This window comes from Marmota monax, unplaced genomic scaffold (genome assembly GCF_021218885.2).
Source record: "Marmota monax isolate L192 unplaced genomic scaffold, Marmota_monax_Labrador192_F-V1.1 WCK01_AAM20220418_F8-fsc00173, whole genome shotgun sequence".
Taxonomy (NCBI): domain Eukaryota; kingdom Metazoa; phylum Chordata; class Mammalia; order Rodentia; family Sciuridae; genus Marmota; species Marmota monax.
This window is the reverse complement of record NW_026694620.1, coordinates 3,097,460-3,123,685: the sequence shown is the minus strand read 5'-3', so window position 1 is coordinate 3,123,685 and position 26,226 is coordinate 3,097,460. Positions and strand designations below refer to the sequence as shown.

The window sequence follows — 26,226 nt, the reverse complement described above, 5'->3', positions numbered from 1 at the left end:
GAGTGCTTGGCTAACAGACAAGGCCCTAGGTTGACCCCCAGCACTGCAAAAATAAACAAATTTTACACACACACACACACAGAAATGCCCTGGGTGTTACCAGCATTATCATGGTCAATTCCAAGAGGCATTTATAGCCTGTTACTGGTAGAGCAAACACTGCTTTCTTTTGCCCTGACATATTATGAACAACAACAACAAAAAAAGTAATTGGTTTGCTTTTGGATTCAAAAGGAAAATACTGACCAAAACTTCAGCAATAAAAGGAAAAAATAAACTATAACAGAAAGTGCTTTAACAAAACAGAGATTATGTGCAGTTTATAATGTCTCTAAGACTGTTTCATTAAGGAAAGGCAAAAACCAAGGCACTGCCAGAAATAACAAATCACTCAAAGATAATGCAGAGGTGGCAGAGACAAGAGCATACTTGTCAGGTACTCCGGCTTCCCCTACATTGACCCTTCCCTAGCACACTTGCCCCTTAGCAGTCACATGGTTTGCTCTGGCCAATGAGCTGCAGGTGGAGGTGCCATCCAGAGGTGAAGCAACAGGAGTCCCAGAGCACACTCCAGTCTCTTCCCCAGCTCCCGAAGGATCTGGCTAAAACCCTATCAGCCTGGAGTCAAGGCTCCATACTGAATTGCAATGCTTAGCACCAGCAAGGGAGAAACAATTGCTGTGAGACTCTGAAACTGGGGGATTCAGGTGTGCTGTGGCATGTAACTTTGCCAATCTCAACTATTGTGACAAACATAAAGACATTAAATCCACAAAGCAGCATCAACCACAGGGGAGAGCGTAACAGATGCATGGGAGTCTGCAGAGCTTAAAGACAGGAGAGACGCAAAAGGGCCCCGTTTATCCTTAAGAGTAAGAGTGAGGCCAGTGGAGAAGTTGTCAGACAGGAATTCTGGGATTCCGGCTCTCAACCCAAACTGCCATCACAGGATACAACAGACACACACCCAAGCCCCCTTCCCTGATGATCTAAATCCAAGAGGCAGGAAGCAAAGATTCCAGGTTATTCTTTCTGACATCCCCTATCTACACATCAGGCAAAAGCACTAAATAAAACTTGACTTCAGGGCTGTCAGCATCTCAGACACTCCCTGTTGTTAATTTATGGAGTTGCTCCTGGGATTAAAAATATGGAGCAGTTACTAATACAGGAAGCCCGGAGTTGGAACCCACTGGTCCCATTACCAGCCTCACCCCACACTCAACGGACAGCCAAGTCTGGAACTGCCTTTCCCGCTAGCTCAGATTCCACCTCAATTTATAAAATGTTGTAATCTAGTTAATATCAAAAGGATATGACCTTCCAAATAGCCCTTATCCCTACAATCCTCCCGAGACCCCCTTAAGCAAATACTTGAAAATGGAGAGATGGCTCATATTCTAGCTTAGTGAAATCTCCCAAACACCAACAAATGCATGAATGCCCAGCATTTTATCTACTTTATCTCTTCTGATGGGGTGAATGGATATTACAGTGAACAACTCTGAATGGTAATAATAATAATTAAGAAATCCTATTACTGATAGACACAAATGTCCTGGCTGAGCAAATAAAGGCAGGGGGGCAATGGCTGGCTGGGTGGGTGGGTCACTCGTGTGTCACTCGTAAACTGACTCTGAGAAAAGAGCTCATCTTCCCAGCTGGTTCCTCCTGCATCAATACCCAAGAGGGAAGCAGTCAGAAGGGGTCGAGTAAGACGGGCTCAGTGAGGCTTGGGTGGCAAAAGCATGAAAAATAGAAGAAAAAAAAAAAAAAAAAACCTCAGCTTTATTCCATTTTTTGCAAGAGAGAAAGCAGAGTGACAGCCTTTTTAAACCATTTCTAGGGAGCCATAACCTCAAAGGTAATGCACGTAAAGACAGAACCGTCCCAATGAACATCCTATGGGTAAGCGAACAATCTTCTGTGGGTGTCCTGGAAAACAATGCTCGGAGAGTTGCTGTCCCCGTGTCCTTTACTCCGCGGCCTGTTACAACAGGCGATTGGAGCAGTTCCGATCTCTAAACCTCACCCACGGACACCAGAGTGGCCTCCTACTTAAATGGGTCTTCTACCCCGGTGTTCCTGATGTGACAGCCCGTGGCTGGTTCTGGCCTCACTGGCCACCCGTACCCACTCTTTTGCAGGCTCATTCCCATCCACATCACCAATCAGTGCCAGGCTTCGACTGCGCCAGCCCTCTGGTCACGTCCCTCTGCGCCCCGACCCAGGCACTCCAATCCCTGCCATTCTTTCAAGGTGACCTGTAAGTGGATGACACTCACGTCTGCTCTGGGTGCCCCTGGGTCCCAGCACCCACCCAGGGCCTCCCTGGCACTGATCCCTTTCCTTTGGCAGCACTCTGCCAACAGGCTCAGAGCCGCCTCTCCGCCTCTAGCATGCTGCCCCACAGCCCTGACCTGGGACACTCCCTGCCCTTCCCCACAGCCAGTTCACCCCCTTGTCCAGCAGATTTCACCCCGGAAACAGTTCGTGGGCCTGTGAACACTCATCCGTCACTCTCTCTCCCTCTGGTTTCTGAACCAAATCTCTCCATGCAGCGAGAAATGGTATCGAACGAAGGTGGCTGCCCCATCCACAGCTGCCCACTGATGAGTCTTCGTGGAAGACCAGCTGCTGGGGTCCTTTCCAAGGGCATTCTGATCACGCCACCTCCTTGCTGAAAGCCCTTGGGAGAATCCCCACGGCTCTTAGGCTAAAGGATGAAAATTTTTAACATGGCCTGACATACGCAAGGCCCCTCCCTGCCTGCCCCTCCAGTCTTGTGTCAACTTGTGTTACCACTCGCTCAAAACACTCTAGCCCCTGAGAGCAGCTCTCAGTCTCTAGGACACCAGAGTGTCCCCTCTTTCGGGGCCTTTGCACCTGTGGTTATTTTGCCTAGAAGGCTCTTCCTCTCTTCTCTAATTGGTTACCCTGGGTCATCCTGCAGAGCCCACTGTACTGCTGTTCCCTTAGGTGAGGTTTCCCTGACCCTCAGATTCAGGTACGTACCCTTTTACACACAACCAGAGGCCATGGGCCTTTCCCTTATAACTCCACACACGAACTTTGGCAATTTGTCCACATAACTATTAAGATGAGTGATGGGGTCCGTGACTAGAGGAATTAGGGCAGAGACAGTCTCAGCCTTGCTTACTTACACTTCCAACATCAGACACAGAGCCCGGCAAATACGGCCATGTTTTTAAAAAAATCTGTCAAAGAGTCGCCTAGAACTTTAGACTTCACTCTGAACTACTGCTCCTCCAAACTTGTCATGTTCAAATAAAAGCAAACTATCTGATGACTTCAAATTTCAAAAAGATGAGAAATGGAAATAAGGACACAGTAGACAAGATAAACGGAAATAAAGAATGTAAGTCATGTGGGTAAAGGAAATGTGCAAGTTTACAGGGCTGACTTTAGATAACTGGAGATTATGGAAGATGATAACAGAAACGTCCAGTGATATTTTTAAAATGAAGTGAGCATCAAAGACAAAGCAAAAGTACTGTTTGATACCACTCTTAGCCAATCTCCCCAATTTCAAAGAATAGCAAGAATTTACAAGTACTTGTAAATAATAGGTTTAAGTAAGTGTCAAAATATGAAACTGGTGGTCACAGGAGACACAAGCACATACTGCCAATTCTAAGACAAGCTGAGTAGGTGATGAACAAACTGTACCCTGCTCCAGGTAAGTTGAACGAAATTGATCTCAGCAGCTAAGGGAGTGGCAAGCTTAGAACACACAGCTGTTTCTGCAGGCTCCTAGCAGCACCGGACCAGAGGCAGCAACAAGAACAGAGGGAGGCTCCGAGAAAGAAAAGCATTGGGACTGAGTTAACTTTAAATGCAAACCCATTCCACGTCTCCTTGAAACCTCCTCGATCTAGCGTTTGCCAGGCTTGACAGCACTTGTTTCATATCATCATCACATACCATCGGAAGACAACACAGGAAATTAAAAAGCATGTTTTTACAGATACATTTTCCAGATTTTATTATGAGTGATGGGATAGGGGTTGGGAAGACAACATCTAGATCCAAGTTGTTAGAATGAGGAATTTTGCTTTTAAATATATATATATATATATATATATATATATATATATATATATATATATCCATGAAGAAATTAGCTTAAAAAAAAACACTATGAAATGCCAAAAAAAAAAAAAATCCATAAGGATGAGAATCCAAAATGAACTGATGATCAAGATCTACAGACTCAAATCACTTAGTTGTATCATTCAGGCAACACTCATCCTCTGAGCCATGTCCATAAAATAACCCATACTCATATAGTTGTGAAGGCTACAAAAGAAAAGAATATATGAACTGCTTAACACTGAGCCACATACAAAGGGGTTCCTCAAAAATGTTAGGTACTATTATCATTCCCAGTAACTGGTATGGTGTCCTGTGGGTAATACAAGCTGAATAAATACTTGTTAGGTATGTGGATGGATGGTAACCAGCCATAACTGGAGGTGTCCAGGGCCTTAACATCAACTGTAAAACTCAAAACTCCACACTAAAGGCCAGTTTTAAAGGAGGAAAGAGATGGGAATGGAAATCATTTTAAAGGTCAAATTTGCACAAATAGGATTTGTGCATGCCAGAGCATGCAGCCCTATAAACTTAAAGTAATCCTAGGGCTCTTCTGGCTAGCTCAAAGGATTGCAAGTGAGTTTTCAATAAATCACAACTACCCACCCCACAGGGCTTTTATCCCCTCACTGCACTGGAAGGTTTGGAGAACATTTGCATCCTGACTTGCTTCTTGCTGCTTCCCGCATCCCGCCCCCCCCCCCATAAGCATTTACAAGTTCAACCATCTGTACTCCCACTGTCATGGAGCATCAGTGAGATGAGGGTATAGTTATCTCACCCTTCTCCTACAAGACCAAACACAAAGGTCTACTCCTCATATTTGGTATTTCCTGTCCAAATGATTAAAGTGGGTGGAGAGCTCTAGAAGGATCTTGGGTGGCAGAACTCTGTAAAAGATCACAAAACCAATAAGTGACTCCAAATACCAGATTCCAGCTACAAGGAGTTCACATAAATTGGATGACAATAAATATTGGCTTAGACCCAACAGAAGTTTAAAAAAAAATTAACATTTTATTATGACACTCATAAAGATAAATATCTAAAAAGAAAAATAATATCTAGAAATGAATAGGATGATGTAAGAAGAAAAAAAAATTTAATGCTAAGTCATCTCAATTTTAACTTAAGACCATTAGACAGCACCCAATAATTTATTTTGCATAAAACTTTGGCTGTTTTGATAACATTTTTTGGGGGGGGGGGAATTCACTACCATGGATGATTTTTTTTGAGATGCTGTGCTCCTATGGAAGAATTAAAAGAAATGGGGGAAGGGGTACATTACATAACATTACATAACACTGGGTGATAGGATAATTTAGAGCTTCCAAAGACCTTCTTCATCCTCACAGGATATCGATAGCCAGGAGGAGACTTGGAAAGTAAACACCTAGGAGTGACACACAGATCTTGACTCCCATGTCAAGTCCAATCAACAGGTTAGTAATAGCTGTTTGGAACACAGAGCTGAGGAGGACGTAAGTTGAATGAGGACAGTAACTCTGCCCCAGGAGCTGGCCATATCATATTTGCTACCCCTTAGTCCAACCCCGCCACAACCACCCATTATAAAGATGAGGATAGAGGTCTAAACTGGACTCACACCAATGATGAGCTCACTGATCACATTCAAAAGTCTCAATTTTTTTTCTATATTAACATATTGACATGTCACCTTATCAAAATGCTCTTTAGTGTCCTGTGTATCTAAGTCATATGTACCCAGTTACATTTTAAACTCCCTGATAAGCATGAACAGGTCTCTAGGTCTTAAGAAAATGATCTTCCTCCATGTCAATAGCTAGTGGGTGGGTCTGCACATAGCAGGTGTTGTTGACCACCTGCTTCTTCAAATAGGAACAAACCACTCCACCTCCCCCATGCCTACTCTCTTTGCCCCCAGATGTTCCAGTGCTCAAAAACAACTCTAGAATCCAACTGTGACTTTGTATTAAAAACTAAAAGGCCAGAACAACAAAAAAAAAGACAGTGAGTATATGCAGCCATGTGGGTGAGACTAGACAAGTAAATAGCTACATAACAGTTGGATTAGCAAATTTTCCACCACCTCAACAGTCAGGCACCCCCACATACATGCCTCTTACCCACAGAAGAACTTGATGAGATCTAAAATTTGCAGAGAAGTTGAATGAACATATTTAAATATATTTAGAAAGACCTCTGAAAATCTGGTTTTCTAAGAGTAGCATAGAGTAGATGTTTCCATGTTACATATTATATACTGAGATATTTAACCAATTTAATTATATTAACTGGTCTCAATTTGGGACACTTTATTTGATGGAAACACTCCACAGGTGTTCTTTCCACATTAATAATACACATATAACTAAGAAGCAGGTGGGGTTATGAAGGCATCTTTAAAACCATATGACCCAGGCTGACCTGAGCTTGATCGGCTGAACCTCTGGATCAAGTTGCCAATTTGCGAAAAATACAGAGGGAGTATGGCAAAGTGCACCAGGAGTGAGCCATCAGCAAAATTCTGACTGTGGGAAAGTCTACAAGCCCCAAAATCCAGGTACCTCCCTAGATAAATTATAAAGAAGAATCAAGTGAAGGAGGAAGTTGTCCAACAGAAGAGAGATAAGAGCATTTCCAATTTTTTTTTTAAATGGCAAAATTAAACCACATTTTCTAGGGATAAGCACTTGGGTGGTAAAACTTAAGTAGAAATGTAAGCAAGAAATGGCTCTGCAGGTCACAGCCATGATGACTTTGGCAGGAGGGGTCAGGCACATGGAGGACTGCCCAAGTTCTGCCACTTGGCCTGGGAAGTAGTTACAGAAAAGTTGGTCTTATGATCACTCATTACACTGTGCATTTGTTCTGTGTGGTTTTTGATATCTGTGTTTTAGTTTATAATGGAAGGTTTAAAAAATATAAGACCCAATTTTACTCCCTAAGGCTACCCTAGAGCTGAACTCTCCAATACACATGTAGTTAACTTTAAACTTTAATGATTTAAAATTAAATAATAAAAAATTCAGATCCACATTTCAAGTGCTTTAATAGCCAGAAGGTGCCAGTGGATACCATACGACGTTATACAGATTAAAGATTTCCATGTTGGCACAAAATTCTCTTGGACGGTGTTGGCTTTCCAGATCTCTGAAGGTCCTAGCTGCTGTCTTAGGAGAGAGCAGCAAATACAGGAGATCCTTGGCCTCCAGTGGCTCCTGCTTATAAAAAGGATTCCTGCCCATGAAAAATAATACAAACCCACTGGAACCACCACCCAGCAACCACACTGACAAGACCGACTTCACCCAGAGTAACACTTGTCATCAAGAAAGACATCTGATTACATGGATGCATGAGATCAGATGTACCACACCCATACAGCTGATTTAAAACTATTGCCACCAAGACTAAGAAAAAAAAAAAAAAATAACGAAATGCAATGTGAACTTCTGGATTGGATCCTAGAGCAGAAAACAGACATTAATAGAAAACCTGGCAAAAATTCAAATAAGGATCTGTTGTCCAGCTAATAATATGGTACTGATATTAATTTCCTGTTCTTGATTAGGGCACTGTGGATTTGAAAATGTTAACAAGAGTTTGGGTGAGCAGTATATAGAAACTCTCTGTACCTTCCCCCTGCCCCTTTGTCTGGAAATTAATTTAAAAGAAACAGTTTTAGGAAAAGAAGCCTATTTTTCTCTAAAGTAAAAAGAAGGTGGTGATGTGAAAGAGCTCAGTGAGAGCCAGGGACCTCGAACACTTGGGGATGAGATGTGGTTGGCATAAATTGGAGTTCAAGGAACAGCAGCAAATCTCCTCCACTCTGGAAACATCCAAGACTTTTTTTTTTTTTAAGTGAGCTGAATTATTTGAAAAGTAAAGCAATTATTCAAGGGAGGCATGTATATCTACGTGTCTTCAAGGGAGTATTCAAAGGAGAATACATTTCCTATATGTCTTCTGTATAGAAGAGACAAAGGAGGAAAAAGTCACACGGAGACTGCCTGCCCTTGACATTTACGTCCCATTGAAATTTTCAAAATTATTCTTACACATCAAATCAACAGTATTTATTTCTGTCTTCAGAATATCCTCAGAACTGTCCTCAGTTTCTAGCTTTGAACATGGTTCGAACTCTGTCATAAACTTACAAGGAAACTTACCAAAGAAAAAAGAAGGAACCATCATTTTGGATTACTTTTTAAAGCAACTTAGGGAATCTAGCATACAGAGGAAAATTTTCCAAAGAACGTTTACAAGGCTTTTATGTTGTGATTGGATTCAGCTAGATAATAAATATTGAAAAAGGCATGTTCGTGTTTAATTTGTTATCACTGGCTCTGTCATTTTGTATACTTTGTGTATTTATTATCTGCATCCATGTTTCCAAGATCAGAACTTCAAATCAACAACACTGAAAGCTTGACTTTCATATTTCGCCTGTACCACTGTCTAGAAAAAATGCCAATTCAAAGGGTGGAGTTACTTATTCTACTGAAGGAAAGCCACCAAATATAAACTCTACAGTTATGTCTAATCATCCTCTGAGTCCTGTTTAGGGAGCTACTAAAAATACTCACATTTGCAGATTAAATAAACAATCATTTCTATGTTTATATTTTGGTAATAAAGATGCAAAATCAGTTCTGATATAAGGGTAAAATTATTGATAGACTAAGGAAGGTTGTGGCCTGTTCTCAAAGAATCACAGTAAGAGTTAAAATTAGAGACAATGATGAAAGTAAAAATACGTAATTTCAAGGAGATGCATTTCCCTTGCCTATGAATTCCCATCTAATGCAAACCCAAAAGCTTCATGCATTCTAATATAATATTTTAAACAAGGTCCTTACATGGGATTACCAAACTGTTCATCTGTGAATTATAAAAGCTAAACATACAATCCTGATTTACTCAGTACAACTCTTAGACCTCAGAGTAAGAAGTGGGAAATGTAGCAAAAGCCCAAGTTTAATGATGCACTTCATAATTTTGAAGTGAAACTTGGACCTTCAATTATTCTCCACTAATGGGCAGGTTGGCCAAAAGCATCCTGCACACAGATGATGGCTATCAAAATCAGTATCACGAATACTTTGTTTTTCCAGAGTTTACTTTAAATGAAAAATAAAATCTGGAAAAGATTAGTAGTATGCCTCAAATTATCATATTAACTGGAAAATTTTAAAAATCCCAAAAGTCTCTTCATTATTTATTGCTCCACAGCATTTCATTAGATTCCTTTTAGACCACCAAGGCAACTCTTAAGCATACCAACTATCCTTGCTCTGGCCCAATAATTAATCTTTATGTGATTCAGCAAGTTAATTTGCATCATAGAGACATCAACACAGCTCCGCCAGCAGGTGCTTGGTGGTGCAATTAGGCAAACAAGAAAATACTGGTAATGCTTCCATCCACCCTTATTCCTAAACTTGAATTTGGACCTAAAAATGAAGATCAGTCATGCATGCTACTAAACTGTTTATAATTAACAACCATTCAATTTTCAAAGTCACATAAGAGAAAATGAAATGAGAGGTTCATTTTTAAATTGACAGTAAATTTCCACAGTAATGAGTCACGCCTGGGGCTGGGAGTGTAGCTCGGTGGTAGAGCACTTGCATAGTATGTGTGAGGCCCCGAGTTCCATCCGTAGCATGAAAAATAAAATAAAAACAGTCATGGTTTCTACAGCAGGATAATTGACACCACAGCAGAATTCTGCTCTCAGAATTCGGCTGTTAGCTGGACTGTTAGCTGGCTGTTAGCTCCACTCCTACCCAGTTTCTCACCCACGTCTGTCCAAGGCAGATCTTAACCAATTGCTAACATACTTTCATGTCCCATAATTCCACCCTCATTAGTTATTTCCTAACTTCTTATTAGAGTTTCCCCAGACAAGATAGATGGATCTTGTATTTCTCAAAATACCCAAAATAGAAATGTATAGGTATTGGGGTGGGGGTAAGGGACACAATAAGGCACAAAGAATTAACTGACCTATGCTAATCTTACTTTATGAACTTGCTCTTAAATAATTCCAATAGGTGCTGACAATTAATCAAATCACTCCATCCCATTCTTGATAAAAATCTATTTCCAGAAACCATTTTCCCCTTTGTATAATTTAATAGAGGTATTTTTTTTTTAATCTGATTTTAGCAATTTCAACTAGATTTGACTGTTAATACTGGGCCGATACTGATGTTCATGAACTTAGGTTAAAGTCTAACATGAGGTTTCACAGTTTGGCGGAAAACAAGGCCTGAAAGACAGGGTTTGTCATGGAAATTCCAAGAGACAGATGAGGATGGTGAAGCCTTAATAATTCTATGTCACCAAGAAATGCTTCAGTGTTTCCCCTAGTGACATCATTCTTTCCTCTTCTAGTATAAATCCAGACTCACAAGTACCAAAAAGAAAAAAGAAAGTTTCCACTTGGCTCTGAAGAATGTTTTCTGCAAAACTTACAATCTGTGCCGAGCTGCCCCACCCCACCCTGCCAGCCTAGGGAGGTTCTCAACTCTCTGCTCCCTAAGGTACAGTTAATACCCCATGTTTTATAAGGTACTTTTGGAATGAAAATATATAAAATGGGAATGCTCCTAAATGTCTAGCAAAATATAACACTTAATGAACACTAGCTTTCCTTCCAATTGAATAAAACCTTTAAAGCAATTGTAATTCAATTACAACCATTCTACTCCACTGATGCTGCCTCCACCACCACCCCACCCCCCATTCTTTCTTATATCAAGGAACAAAACCCTTTCAGGTACAAGCAACTTAAAAATAACAGAATCAATGAAGTTGAGCTACTACTCCCTCTGGAGCATGACAATCTGGTTTTAGCTATTAGCACTCCCAAAGTAAAACAGAACATTTCAAGGACTGTTCTGAACACATGTACTAAAAACTGATTTGAATTTTTCACCCTGTACCCATGACATTCTCCCCCTCCTGCTATGGCCCATAATATCCTTATGTTTTATTTGTGGCAAAAATATTTATTCCTTATAATTCTCTAAAGATAGAAATAAGGCACATAAGAAGTTTACTCCTGTTGCATTGAATTTATTAGGGTTTAGCATTATACATAACTTACGATACAAATTAGAATTTTCTGCTCTCCATCCTGCATCTCTTTAGAAATCACTTTTTCTTAAATCATTTAAAGATCTATCTGTGTTGACATAACTTTGGATTATAAACTAGCTCTTAAAAAAAAAAAAAAAGAACAGCGCTTAGGCTGAAGTCACTATAATCTTTCTGGTTATGGACATTCATAACCTATCTGTCCTAATATTTATACACTCACATACCCAACAAATATTTACAGTCTACTGAGTGCCAGGCACTGCTCTAAACACTGGACACCAGGAGTATGAAGAACAGTCTTGCACTCAGGGTAGGGAGAGGAAGCAGAAAGAGGGAGACGGGCCGTGAGAAGAACATCCAGAATAGCAGGAAGCTCAGGATGTGTCCACCTGCAGACCAAGGCATAGGTGACGCAGGTATCACCTGGCAGAAAGGGCTACAGAAAGCACTCAAGAAGGAAAACACAGACTGGAAAATTGAGAATTATTCACAAGGACCAGAGGATGAAGGAAGGATAGCATCCTCAGGTGCCTCTGAAGAAGCAAGGGTGGAGGCTTTAGGAGTCTGCAAGTGTCCAGCTAAGGAGCTGACCTTCATCCCAGTACATCTGAAATTCATGGGTATTTTTGAAAACAGTACAGTCTGTGTGTGAAGGGAGTGGAGGGGGACATGCAAAATTGGAATTAATGTGCCTAAAAACTTAAACTTGAATAATATTGTCTAGGAGACTGGCATGCTCTTTAAGGTAGGAAATCACCTCACCATAAAATTAAAGGAAAGATGTCAGAGTCACCTGCAAAAGTAAACATGAGGTTCCTGCTGCCTACCAGGATGAATAACCACTCCATAGACCACAGCACCAGCTTCTGGTGGGGGAGTGTGTGTGAGTAAGATAATTAACAAAAGGGTTTCACTTACCAAGTAAGAGTAGCAACTCAGACACTAACCAGAAGTCACTCAGAACAAGCACACAGGGCCAAATGGGAAATATCTGACACTAGTTCTATCCAAGCAACCCTATTTCTAACAGTATTAATGCATTTTTATGGAGGGGGGAAAACTGTTAAGAAAAGTAGTTGTAACTGCCTTCCTCCAGCACACTTTTATCTGAATTTTAGACATCGTTGGCAATTTCACCTTTGGAACCAACAAAATGCTTTGACCTGACATTGCTGCAAAACCCCCAGAGTTTCAAGTTGCACCCCTCTTCCATGTATTCTATCCTTTGGGAACTGTGATTAACCCCAAGAGTTCATCTCTAGTTAACCTCTCATAGTTTTTAATTGGGGAGCAGGTAACCTTTCAAACATAATCTGCCAAGATGCGAACCTCTGCTTTGAAGGCAAAAGATGATGGAGAATCCTGGCATGGACTTTGAAAAACGGGGGGGTCAGGTCACTGAGAAGTGACCAGGTCCTTCTGTGGTTCACAAGCATGAGGCTGGGTTTCCACACTATCATGTGAGATGTGCCTCCCTCAATCCTTGTTCCAACATGGACCAGTTACCCATCCAACACGTGGGAATGACACTGTTCAAATTGGTCAGCCTCATGATTTTGCCAATTTGGACTCCAGCCCCCTTCTACATCCTGGCACCTGATGTACATACTACTTGACAGGTGAGGACAACTCGATGTCCCTTTTCACCCTTAAGTCAGTCTCCTTTTCTGGAATCCCTCAGCTCACACAGCCAAGAGGAGACTCCGTGTTCTTTTTCTTCCCTCAAAATACCAATTTTCATTTTTCCAGAAGGAATACAAAACCCGACCCTGCTCAGGAGAGCTGAAGGGAAGAGCTACCCTGAAACAGATCTTCAAAATAAAATGCCATTGGCGAAGAAGAGGAGCCGAGTTTTTAGCCTTTAATTACTGAGAAACACAGGGCTTCGCTCAGAGTCATAGGTGAAGTGTAATGTACAGTGTGTTCTTAGCAAGAAAATGACTGAAGATTCAAAACTGCCTGAAAGTGGCATTAGCGAAAGCACAGAGATGTGAGCCCCTTCCCTGCAAACCTCTTGGGATCCAGTGTTAACCACTCCGAGGCACAGGCTCCTGAGGATCATGGCTATGGGCAGGACTTACTTCTGATCCTGTGTCTCTGGGGTATCTCAATCAAAGAGCCTGAGCTAGCAGTTCACTTTAACTTATGATTATAAACAAAAGAGCAAGAATAGAAAAAAAAAAGTAGGGGAAATATGCAGAGGCTAGCCAGATGTAACAAACTATGTAAGTAACTGCTTGGCACTTCAAATAAGCAGGTCACATTTTCAGAGGCTGTTTCTACCACTGTAATTAGAGAAGTGCATGGGTGTTGCTAACTCTGAGGGAGAAAAAAAAAAAAAGAGTTGGCTCATTCCCTTTTCCAGTGGTGAAAGCAGCAGATAACTGCTTCAGCTCCACTGCCCCAGAGGACGAGACCATGTGGACCATGCTGCTCCTGGATGATGGTGTTTGGAAGCTGCCTGTGAAGGACAGAAGCTAGTGCCTGGAAACAGACCTCTAGACAAAACACGTTCATCAAAGCCAGCACCACACAAGCCTACTGCCCTGCCCTCTTCTCTTTTCTCTGGTAGGGGGAAAAAAAATGTGGGCAAGCACCAACTCTCTGTTAGTCTCAGAAGATGAAATGTGTGAGGAGATCCAACAAAGCAAAAAAAAATCAAAAGGTAAATCCAAGTCACATAGCAAGGGTCACCTCTGAGCTACAGAGGGACAAGGTTGTCTTTACCTCTAAGGACCTTTGAAAAAAATATTTTTGTGACTTCTACATCTATCACACACTTCTCTTTCTTCTAGCACTGAAGACCCTCGGTGTCATCATTTCAGGCAGCAAATTCTCACCACAGATCCTCCTGGGTTACTTGTGCTGGTGGTATCAGTTTTCAGGGTTGTTCACCTAAACTGCAATATAAATAGGAGTGGCACGGCCTCCACTAAGGGAAAGTGGGAATAACCCAATAAATGTCTCTACAAAAAAGTTTCCTGCTTCCAATTAGGCTGTGTCTTGGGACAAGGAAGATGTGGGAAATAATCTTGGTATTTCACCTGCCTGTAAATCATAATGCCTACTTAACAGCAGAGGGCGAACCCAGTTCTAAGGACTGACACTCATTTATTATTTTAGTCTTCCAGTTCTTATCATTTGCTAAGTAAAATGATGACAAATATTCTCCAGCTAGAGCTGTATTATGACATGAATGAGTGATTCTCAGTTGGAGCATATGCACCTCCCTAGTTTAAAAAATAAAAAGTATATTTGCTACAGGTATTTTATCTACTAACCAAAACACTGCAGTACATTCTAGTAGCTACAATAAACACTGTATCTTCAGGTAAGAAAACCTGGATACAAAGTCTCAAACCTCAGCTGCCATTTCTAGGGGGTGTGTCCTTAAGCCAGGGATGTATGCAGAGGAGTTTTTCTCCTAAACAATAACAATATTCTATCAAAGAGAAAGAGAGAGAGAGAGAGAGAGAGAGAGAGAGAGAGAGAGAGAGAGAGAGAGAGCACACATTAAATAGAAAATTTAAGTATGGTAGATATTGAGAGAAAGATTAGTTTTGAGGTAAGAGCCAAAATGGGAAACAATGGATAACAATATCTATAGGAACAAGAGCATTGTCCTGAGCTAATGTATGCTTCTTAATTTACAGCCAACAGTAAAATATAATAGATTAGCATATGCCCACTAGAGGTCAAAGACAGATAATACAGACTAAACAAAATGTAATAAGATACAAACTTCATAAAATATAACAAGCAGACACAAAAACATAACAAGATGATACAAACTTAATAAAATGTAAGATGTTACAAATAAGTTGATCTTGAGAAAGTTTTGTTAATTAAACTTTGTACATTTACTAGGAGAATTCTTTAAAGAAATCTGAGGTTGCATCCCTCACCAAATTAAAGAACAGTTTATGAAGCACATAGTCACTTCTCTAATTTGTCTGGCTTATAAATCCTGATTTTCAAATATTAGGTAAATTAAGGCAATTCTCAGAATGAATTCAAATGACTAAGGCACATTTGGAAAATGTTCAACATCATGAATAACCTAGATAGAAATTAAAAAGATTTCTTTTCACCTATTAGATTAGCAAAATTGAAAAGATTTATATCATCCAGTATCTCCACTAGGAGGAGGGAAAGGAAGGGGCAGGCACATTATGTTAAATTGAAACCCTTCTGGAGAGCCTCTTTGCAGTACCCATGAAAATTAAAATATACACAAATATACTTCTAGGTATCTACTGTAGAAATATCTATGCTAGTGCCCAAGGATATTCTGCATAGAAGTACTTATACTAATTAAGAACTTAGCAACAGTGAAAATAGCCATCAATAGAGGAATGGGTGAACAAATTGGACACACAGAGATACAATAGGTGGATCTGATATTTTGACATGGAAGGATATTCAGCATACACTACTGGGTGAAAAAAAACAAGTTATAGACTGGCTTAAAATATTAATCTTTTTAAAAAACTACATATGAATAAGTAGATAAATGGATGTCTTAAACAGATGATATGGGGAGCAGGAAGAGAGAAAGGAATGCAATTTCACTTTTTATTTTCTACAACTTAACACTTTTATTAGTGTCACTTTAATTTAGGTAAAAGGGAGCTATGCTAAGGTGAGACTATCCACTGATTGGCCCACTAAAAGGACAATGGATGCTTTCTGAAGGAAACCACAAGAACCCCTTACAGCCAAGTATACGGCCATGCTGTGGTTTCACAACAGAACATACTCAGATGAGGGTCTAAGAGGAACCAACTCTATTCTGAATTATTTTTTAACAAGATGGTAGTTTTAAGATAACCACCACTTTCTCATGGACAAGTAACATCTGAGAATATTCAGTAAATATTTTTCTCACAAGTTTCCATGGACTCCCACCAAATCAAAAGTATTACCAAAATAACAATAGACGTGAATCCCATTAGTCCAGAATCTTACATCTTAATACTTTCCTAAAATCATGTTCCAGCCTAGTCCCAAACTTTACCTATAGAGTTCAGGTCAACAACTCTGAGAACTAGAGAGGGTGATATCTTCCTTTCATCTCTTCCAGAGACTGGTACAACACATCTTTCTCTTTAATCTCTTTTTGAAAGGAAAAACCATCTTTTTCCAATGCAATTCTCAAAACTATTTATCCTATAAGGGGTTTAAGCACCTCTTGGAAATAAAAAAGGTAGAGATATTAACAATCATCATGCCATAAATTATCTATCTAATATGTGTATTAGAAAACTGAAGACACAAACTTGAAGACCCTTTAGAAGGTAGCCAGCTTACTAGCATGATTTCAAAGTTGCCAAAAGACCACATGGTGCCTCTCTTTCTCTTTAATCACTTAATATTAAACGGTGGTAGGATAATATTTTCCAGGCTAAAATGTACTTTCCACTTGCCCTACTAATAAACCTGTGCCCAGATGGGAAATGGAACCAGATCTAAACAAACATAATAAAGCAGATACGGAAGGCCAGAGAGTGAGCTAATGAACCTGTGATGCCTTCACATGCTACAAAGTGGCTTTCTAAAAGTTCAGCAAATGGAATGAAGAGAATGAAAAGTTAAGATATTTGATGTATGTAAAAATGCAACTATAGATCACAAGGAAAGCTAATAGATTTCCATCTGGGTACAAATGTCTGCTGTCAGACATTGCAACTAAGGAAGTAGTCCACCACAGTCACACTGCAGCCATCAACCCTTCTCAAATCATTGATGTAATTTTAAAATAAGGGCTGCAACTGGCAATCTACACAAAACCTTACTAGAATGATGGCTGGCCCCAAATTAGCTGCAAACAGTCCAATCCAAAGGATAGGTAAAAAGAGAAGAAGAACAAAAACAAAGAGGAAGAACGAGAAAGAAATGCCACATGAATACAAAGTGATTCCATTTTTTTCTTAACACCCACACAAAGACAGCAGTTTCTGACAAGAATGTTCTTAGCAAAAAATAAAATTACAGGAAAAGGTTTTTTTCCCCCCCAATGAGGAAAAAAGCAGCACCCTATGCAGATTACTAGGCAATACTGCATGATTTTTTTTTAAAGGCCCAAATTTATGGCCCTCATATTTCAAAAATATCATCTAAATAACATCTTTCAGATCAAAAAGACACGATGACTGGAAATACTGTTCCTGTTTGGAATGCTCATCTCATGATGCACTTGACAAGAAAATCCAAAGCGGCAGCTTACCTTGGCACTGGAAGCCTTGTTTCCCAAACCCCCTGAAAAACAAACAAGAACAAATATCTCAGCATACATTGCATTGGGCACTACGCTGTAAGCAAGTTATGTGACAGAGTATCCTACAGAGTTAAAAGGTTGGTACATGAAATCTAGTGATTTGATAGGAAAAACATGCCTCAGGACCTGGTTACTGAGTTAAATTCGACTGTGAAAAATAATCTAGTTTGCCTAGGAAGGATCACTGAACTATTTTAACATATTGTACTTCTAATTTTTTAATCAATGATAGTGATACCTATATTTCAAAACAAAGATGTGACTATATTCAAAGTTTGAGGTTAAATATTCAAGTAACAAAAAGGAGCTTATGATTAGAGGGAAAGGAAGTGGCTTAATTTTGTACCTAAAGACCAATTGAAAATAGTTTTACCCCTCCCTCAAGACAACTGGAAAGTGGTTTGTTGTGAGTTTGTTTAAAATGTTGTCTAGAATTTGCCAAATAGCACCTCTCTTAACATTTAATTTTGGCTTAAGGAAACAGCATTTTATGAAATATCATTCCTATTGTTTGCATTTCAGATGATCATGATCTAATTTTTATTGCAAACCAATAACATTCAAAGCACATAGAGGCTATTTTGTTCTTGTAAATGACTTTAGAAAATTTAGTCTGTAAGCAGAAATCCCTGACATGAACATTCAATTACAAATATTATTCCACTAGAATGAACTACCTTCAAAATTTTCTTAGAAGGTTGCCATGATCTTTTGCATTGCAGAGCATTTTAAATTTACAAAGCCCTTCATATACCTTTATAATTAACTTGGAGTCATCCTCTCCCAAAAATCACACCTAAATCCAAATATTTAACTTTAAAATATCAGGGTTTTAATGTTCAAATAAAACTTGTAAATCAGGAACCCATAAAAGGAATAAGGGGGGGAAAAAAGCTGAAAAAATTAAAACCACTGCAGACAACCCTGGTGAAGATTTTCCTGGAACTTCCAAGTGACAGAAGTGCTGCAAGGATGCTCAGGGAAGGGGTAAATCGAGAACTTAATTTTTCCCCTCACAGTACACCTGAGCCCCTCATCAGTGCACCAGCAGCTGATCCCTCCGGGCATTGATGGAAAGACAAGGGCTAGATTGGCTAATGCTGACTGTTGCTTTTCTAACTTAATGCCCAGCAAAAGCAATCAGCAGTCTGCCTTCTTTTAACAGAATCTCATGGCTGACAAGGGAGGCTGAAGACCTCCCTTAATCAAATGCAATATCCTCTCTCTGCCCTGTGCTCCAAACCCTCATTTTAAGTGGCCTTATCTACAATTACCCACTTCTTTGAGCACAATTGGTGCAAATGCTGTCCACCCAATGGAAGTCATTTATAGAGGTGGCTGTGCTTTTCATAAAAGTGTACTTTGGAATGATTTCTAAAAAGGAAAAGGAAAAGTAAGCACTTTATTAGCCCATGTTCATGAGACTCTCTTTGAGATTCTTTTCCCCAGATGGATGGATTCAGACAGAGCCATCCTTCCCAAGGTCACCCTGGTACCCCAAGGTACATATGCCACACAGCTGGCTGGTGGCAGGAGCACTCTATTGCACTGTCACTTCATGTAGCCCCTGGTCAGGAGAGGAAGGAGCTAAGGAATCCCAACTGCAGCCCTGCCTGGTGAGGAACTTCCTACCCCACAAAGAGGTGTTCTATGAAGGAAACAAAAACCACTGCTACTCAAACTGGGGGAACTAGAGTTCCCTTAGTTTCAGTTTTCTAAATGGGGGGTGGTGATCACCGACCTTTTGAGAATCAGATGAAAGCTATAATTTTCTCACAAAAAGGAGGGCACTGCACAGTCTCCAGCAATCCCTGAAGCCCTTCAATTTCTCAATTCCCCACAGGCCCTTGGGCCCCTCAATTCACAATGCTTGAGTTTATTGGAAATCACCGAACTCCTGACACCTTCAGCCATTACAGTATTTTTCTTAAATAAGCCCTCTGTCCTCATCAACAGGTTACAAGTCTAATCTCGTGTTGACAGGGTCTATTTTAAATGACTCCCTCTGCCCTTCTGCCATTCGCCGCTCTGTTTTAGCCCCCCTCCCCCACTGCAAGCTTTCAACAGTTTGCAGCCTCTCTTCCCCCACCCCCACCCCCCGCCACTCTTCCCTTTCTCTCAAAAGTCAAAGTCTCCGTGCCCAGTAGATAGAGCCTACAGTAGGCAGGGACCCAAGGTTCCAGTGGAGTCACAGTCCGATGGGAAGCACAAACACCCTCCCCTGAACGCGCCCAGCTGGTCTAGCCAGCAACTTGGACTCAGCGCAGCGCAATCGCAGCCGTTCCCCCATTACTCCAGGGCGTGTTTCTCCGGGAAACTTGGCCCCTCAGGATTCTATTTGCCTTTCTCCCCTGCTCACACCCAAGCAAACCGCTACTCCCGCTGTCCATATGCAGGCGGGTGCGCCTGGGGAGGCTGGGGCCCCCAGCCGGCTGGAGGGTGGGGTGGGGTGGGGATGAGAGTCACCACAGCGCGGGGCCACCCTCCCTCTTGTGACACGGGGTGTGTGGCGGAGCAGCGACTTCCCTGAAGAGTGCTGCCCGCGCGTGTACCAGTGGCTTGGGGCAGCCGGGCGCGCGCGTGTCATTCCAGGCAAGAGTTCGGACTCCCGCCGGCTCTCCAAGTTCTCCGAGTGAGTCAGCCCTGGAGTGGACGCGCCTGGACTTGGGGGGAGCCCGAGCACCAGTCCCGGGGGCGACGGGACCTAGGACTAGGGAGGGACTAGTCTTCAGCCCCGAACGCCGCGAGAGCCTGTCTGTGCGCCCGGCCCCGCGTGCACCTACCAGATGAAGTCGGTGCAGTGGCTGCAGAAGGTGGGCTGCTTGAAGAAGCGGGCGATGAATTTGTGGTCCTTCACTTCGTGCACGTTCTTCTGTCTCAGCGCCCCTTTGCGGGCGAAGCGGTTGGCCACGTCCTGAGACGCCGTGGAGTCGTTGGCCGGGAAAACGTCAGCCATGGTCCCCCCCAACCACCTCTTGCCTCCGCCGGGGAGCAGCAGCCCGGGAGGGCCGGGGTGGGCGGGGGCGGGCGGAGGAGGGGCGGCGGGGCCGCGAGCGACCCCGGGCGGGGGGCAAGGGCCGGTGGCCGAGGTCGCTGCGAGGAGGCGCAGCAGCAGCAATCGGGGAGAGTCGGGCCGGCGGTGCGCGGAGCGGAGCCGGAGTGGGAGCCGCAGCCGCTGGCTGGATCGCTGGCTGGATCGCTGGCTCGCTCGCTGGCCCCACGCTCACTGACAGCCCGGCGCCCGGCGCTCGCGCTTCCTACTCGCGGCGGCAGAGGCGGCCCGGAGCGGCGCCGCCCACCGCGCATGCCCCGAGTGCGAGGGCGCGCGTGCTAGAGCCGCGGAGCTGGCGGGGGCGCGCGCGGGGCCAGCCGCTGGGGCTCAGCGCTGCGCTGCCGGGCGGGCGGGACCCAGGCGCCCGGGAATTCGGCGCCTGGCGTTTTCGGTGCAGCCGGGAGGCGGTGGCAGCCCGGGGAGGGCCGGCCAGAGTTTGGAGCGGAGGAGGAAGCGGGGAGGGGAGGGTCCGCTCTCCTCCGCTGCCTTTTTCTTTTCCTCCCTTTCCTCCCCTTCCTCCGCCCGGCTCTCCTCCCTCTCTATTCTCCTCCTCTTCTTCCGCCCTTCTCGCCCGGCCTCCTTTTCTCCACTTCTTCCTCCTCCCACTCCTGTTTGCTTTCCCGCTCTCCTCTCACCTCCCCGCTCCTCCCTCTCTCTCTTTCCTGGACCGAACTTCTGCGCGGTCCATGCATGCGCCAGAGCAGCTCCAAGTCCCAGAAGGGAGCTCTCGGTGCGACCCTCCCAGACACTCCTCCCACTTCGCACTTGGGGCAGGTGGCTCCTTCTGCATCCTCCTGAACCCACCACTATTTGTAAGGCATGATGCCCACGTTTTATCAGCCAGTACCAGTTCGAGATTTTACCTGGCTAAAATGTCACTCTAATCCTTTGCCCCCTAAAAATGCCCAACCCCTAAACCTTCACGCTGTGGATGGATAACTGCAAGAGAAAGCGATTTAATTTTAAAGACTTGAGCGTCGACCCTCTTGCCTATCTTCAACTGTTGACCTACAATTCACCTACGTATTGTATAAACATCTAATTTGTATGTCAGGTATTATCACCATGTAACATAAAGGACAAGTTGTCCTACTTATTTATCTTATTATTCATTGGCTATAAGAGCTACAATGTTGATTATCAAGCTTTCTTGATTTTACAAGCCCAGAACCTTGATTTAGAAATCATTTTGCATCCTAAGCTAATTACTGCGATACTGGCAGGTGCAGAGTGCAGCCAGAACATTTGTAAATTATCAAGTAAAACTGCTTGTAAAAGAGTAGCTGGAATGGATATGCAAAGGATGCACGTGGGGATGGACCCACGAGTCACTTGCTGAATATTTATTAGGCCTGCTTTGAGGATGCTAAACCACTAAGGGAAGCAACCACCTCTCAGGCTTTCATTGTTTATTTCCAGATTTACTAAGTTCACAAAATTACTTCTTGAGCTAAAGACACCAAGAAAGAGAACACGTTTATACTCTCAAGAATTTTTTTTTAAAGAAGAAAACTTTTCTAAGCTACATAGAGTATATCACATCAATTAAGTAAGGCTGCCATTTTTTGATACTGCCTAATTGTGATGCTTTTGTATTTTAACAAATGTAAGCTATTGACTGACCATTAGTGGCACATGCACCTGACTTACCCATTTACAGTCTGTTGAGCCAAAGTTGTTGGTGCTTCAAGAGACTGCACCTGCTTGATATTCTATCTGGTCAGAAATTTCGCCACTCATGGCAGAACTTTCAGGCCAAGGAGGCAAAAGAGAAAAATGCAGGAGGGGAATGAAGGGCAGGGCATGTCGGGAAAATAGATCAAATTCTGTACAAAACACCATAAGCATCTCTAGCTGTGGTTATTACTTAATAATTGGAAATCAAGTGGAGCACAGTGGAATGAAACCACAATTTTCCCCCAGAGCCATCTCTAAGACAGAGGTCCACATACATTATATGAAGACAAGCTTCTTTCCTTTTCCCTGAGGTACCAATGGGGAATGCAGAGAGATGGAGGGTGGGGTTGTTGATGAATCCCTGAGCAGAATAATAGGAAAGGCAAGTAAGAACCAACAGGCCAGGCAGTAACCTGGCCTCCTGTGTATGGAGTGAAGTGACTGCTCTTAACTGTCAATGGAGCAGATAAAGACAATGTGTCTCTTTCAGGTTTTGACCTTGCTTTCTTGCCTCAGTTATTGTTCCCTGTGGATTTGGGAAGAAGTGACTGAGTCAGCTGATTGATAGTTGGGCAGGGCCTGAATACATCCATTGCCTACATCTTAGGTCTGTTGGCAGCTAGCAGGTGGTGTCTTGGTTTGGGGAATTACTAATTACCAAGCAGTATAACTGTGCTTCTGCCAAGGGCTGATGGAAACGGTAGGCCTCCTGAAAAGTCCCCAAGGTATAACTAAAAAGTAGATTAAGGAGGGAAGAACCCCTGGGGTGGGGGTGGTCCATAAGTCATGGGCATTAGTAATTATTTTCAAGCATGTTGTTTCATGGAGAAGCTGCAGGAAAAGAACAAGGAATGTTAAATTGAACACAGACTTTGTTATAATATTCTGACTCCCCTTACTGTATGGAGTAAGCTCAAGACTCTTTGGAGAGGCATCATACAGACCAGCTGGACCCAGAGGCCTGAGGTTGGGATTAAAGTTTGGGCATTAAACCGATGACTTCGAACCAGAATGGTTTACTTAAAATGAATAGTCTTAAAGATGCAACTTAAAACTTGTTCTATTAAGCTAAGTAGTCTGTTTTCAAATAGACCAGGCCACTTTCAAATTGGGTGATAGGATAGAAGAAGTTTCATTCTTAGATTTGTAGTAACCAAGATGACTTAAAGACTTACATTTTATTCTATATGCTGTATTCAGAGTTTAGGAGAGGTAAGTCAACTGATGGAATGCATAATTGATCAGGTAGCAGTTAGATCCCCAGCAAATAATAGGTCTTGAAATAGAGACAAAGTTCTAGCTGAGTAGCAGAACACAAAAGATGGGGACCATTGTGGAGTGCTTTATTGAGTGAGGTAATACATAATAAGAGTGGGTCAATCGAAAGCCAAAGATGAGTAAGTACATAGGCTCCCAGGTACAGGGATGCAGGTTGTCCATGGAACAAGAGTACTCAGTCAAGAGAATTAGCAGAAACTGAAGTCCAGCTCACATACTTCTCAATAAGCCATGCACCTTTGTCTTTCAAGAAGGTGAGCCATCTTCTAATTTACACAAAGATACCAGGTGGGCTAGCAGAGGCCCTGGTAAGCATCACAGTTGGATCTGAAGGGCATTGGAGTAAATCTCCCCTTTTAACACTTAGATCCATCGCTGCTGGGAGCAGAAAGGTGGCAATTGGTGGCATCTCCCCTGCAAGAACTTGTGAGGACGGACTCCCTGGGGTTTGAGGTCTGGGATCTTGCCATCCAAACAAGTCGTCTTCTAGGACTTCTGTTGTACAGCATCACCAGTGGCACAGTTGAAAATCTGGACAGGATTCCTTCCTATTCAATCTATGAGGACATCCTCCTGGGCTCTGGCTATAGGAGACTGCAAATCTGTCTATAGTGCCCACCCAATGGACACTCCATCATCTATTTTCTGGTCCACTGCAGAACCATTTAATTCATCTTCTTCAGTTCTTGCCCCTTTTCAGTGTGGACTCCACAAGTAGTTATATATATTTTTAATATACCTGTTTAAATTTACTTTATGTTTTGAATAAAGAGAAAGACATGTCTTAGATGGAAAGAGACATATAAATGTCCATTTTTCCTTAAATTATGCCATAAGGCCTGCTAAACATAAGTTGTTATGGTTTGAATATGGTTTGTTCCCTAAGGGTTCATGTGCGGAAAGCTGGGTCCCCAGTAGCGATATTGGGAGCTAGGTCTAGTGGAAGGTGATTAAGTTATAGGGAGACCACTCTCATCAAGAATTAATGTCATTCTTCAAGGATCGAGTTAGTGCTTATGAGAGAGGGTTGTTATAGACCAAGGCCACCCCATGCTTGGTCGCTTCTGCTTTTCCAGAATGTTATGACACATTCCAGAAGGCCCTCAGCATAGGCCAAGCAGATAGGGCCACACAATCTTAGACTTTCAGCCTCTAAAACTGTAGGACAAATAAACCTCTTTTCTCTCTCAAGTACTTGGCCTCCAGTATTTTGTTACAGCAACATAAAAAAGGCGAAGAAGTAGACAATTTAATTCAAATGTCCAGATGGAAAAAAATGTAGAAATAAATATCCTACCAGACATGAATCAAGAGGAAAAAGAATAACAAGCCCAAGAGGAAATATAGGTAAATGTCATGAACAGAGGGTTCTCAGAATAGGAAATGCAAGTAGTTCTTAAAACATAAGAACTTCAACCTGTCTCATAGTAAGATAAATGTAAATTAAGACCATATTGAAGTCCCATTATGACCTAAGAGTTGGGCATAAATTATAAGTGTGAGGAACACACTGTTACAGTAAGGGTACATGGGAGCAAATGGTTTCATAGATCACTGATGAGACTGTGAAGTGTCACAGGCATGATAAAGAGCAATTTGGCAATAACTATTAGAATTTAAAATGCCTCAAATACTCTGACTTAGCAATTTCACTTCTGGAAATGTATTCTAGGGGCTGGGATTGTGGCTCAGCGGTGGAGCGCTTGCCTAGCACAGGCGGGACCTGGTTTCGATCCTCAGTACCACATAAAAAAATAAAGGCATTATGTTGTGTCCATCTACACCTAAAAAATAAATATTAAAAAAATGTATTCTAAATGTATATCTGAACATGTACAAAAGGGCCTATGTATAACAGCAGGATTGATTTGAATGGCAAACAATTGTTAAATGTCTAGCCATAAGAGACTAGTGAGATCAGTGAGGATGCATTCATATGCAGAGTGGTTTGCAGCTATTTAAACAATGAGATCAATTATGCGTACTGATATAGAAATATCTTCCAGATATGTGAGTGAAAAAGCAAAATGCAGAAGTGTGTATAGAATGCTATTGCTTTTTAGAAAAAGAATATATCTAGGGCTGGGGGTGTAGCTCAGAGGTAGAGCATGTGCTCAGCATGTAAGGGGACCTGGGGGAAGGAAGGAAGGGAGGGAGGGAGGGAGGAAGAAAGGAAGGAAGGAAGGAAGAGATCTACACAGATGTACAGTTTTTAAATCCAAATAAATACACAAGAAATTAATAATAGTGTTTGCCTAAGGAATAGACCTGGGCAGTTGAGGAAAAGCAACAGAGGAAGATTTATCTTCCATTGCAACCATCTTTGTGTACTTTTGAATATTGGTTCCTAGTTTAAGAAAAAAATATATTTTTTAGAAGACTTCAAAATGAAACACCATAGACCTCTATTGGATATATTGTCTTGAAAGAAATCCACATATGCTAGTAAGTGAAAAAGGGAAAATGAAAAACAGTATTAAAAGGGAAATGCCATTCTTTAAAATGTATGTGAACTCACATGCACCCTCCTCTCTATGAATATACTAAACTTCTTGTGTACACACATACTTGCAGCAAAATATTCATGTAGGTGGCTGTCTCTGGATGATACAAATATCGATAGTGCTTTGTATAAAAATAAAAAAAAACAGCCTTGGCCTAGAACTCACATTTTAAGATATATATATAAAATGTGTGTGTGATTTCCTTTCAAAGGAGACATTTTTAATAC

General features: G+C 42.0%; 1 protein-coding gene and 1 non-coding gene across 3 annotated transcripts in view; one reads left to right on the top strand and one right to left on the bottom strand.

The window, feature by feature from the left end:
• Prkca (protein kinase C alpha) overlaps positions 1-20,738 on the bottom strand; it is a 410,592-nt gene extending 389,854 nt beyond the window's left edge. Inside the window, exons 1-2 of one of the 2 annotated variants that reach the window (XM_058572202.1) lie at positions 20,272-20,738; positions 17,438-17,469 (exon numbers count right to left, since the gene is read on the bottom strand). In XM_058572202.1, coding sequence (XP_058428185.1) covers positions 17,438-17,469; positions 20,272-20,444 — 205 coding nt within the window. In that variant the 5' untranslated portion in view covers positions 20,445-20,738. The remainder of the gene's footprint in view (positions 1-17,437; positions 17,470-20,271) is intronic. The other variant, XM_046422686.2, reaches the window with a different exon arrangement.
• On the top strand, positions 12,625-12,727 carry LOC124078059 (small nucleolar RNA U13). Its single transcript, XR_006846803.1, has one exon. It is a non-coding gene; the product is annotated as a small nucleolar RNA U13 (small nucleolar RNA).
• Positions 20,739-26,226: the final 5,488 nt, after the last annotated feature.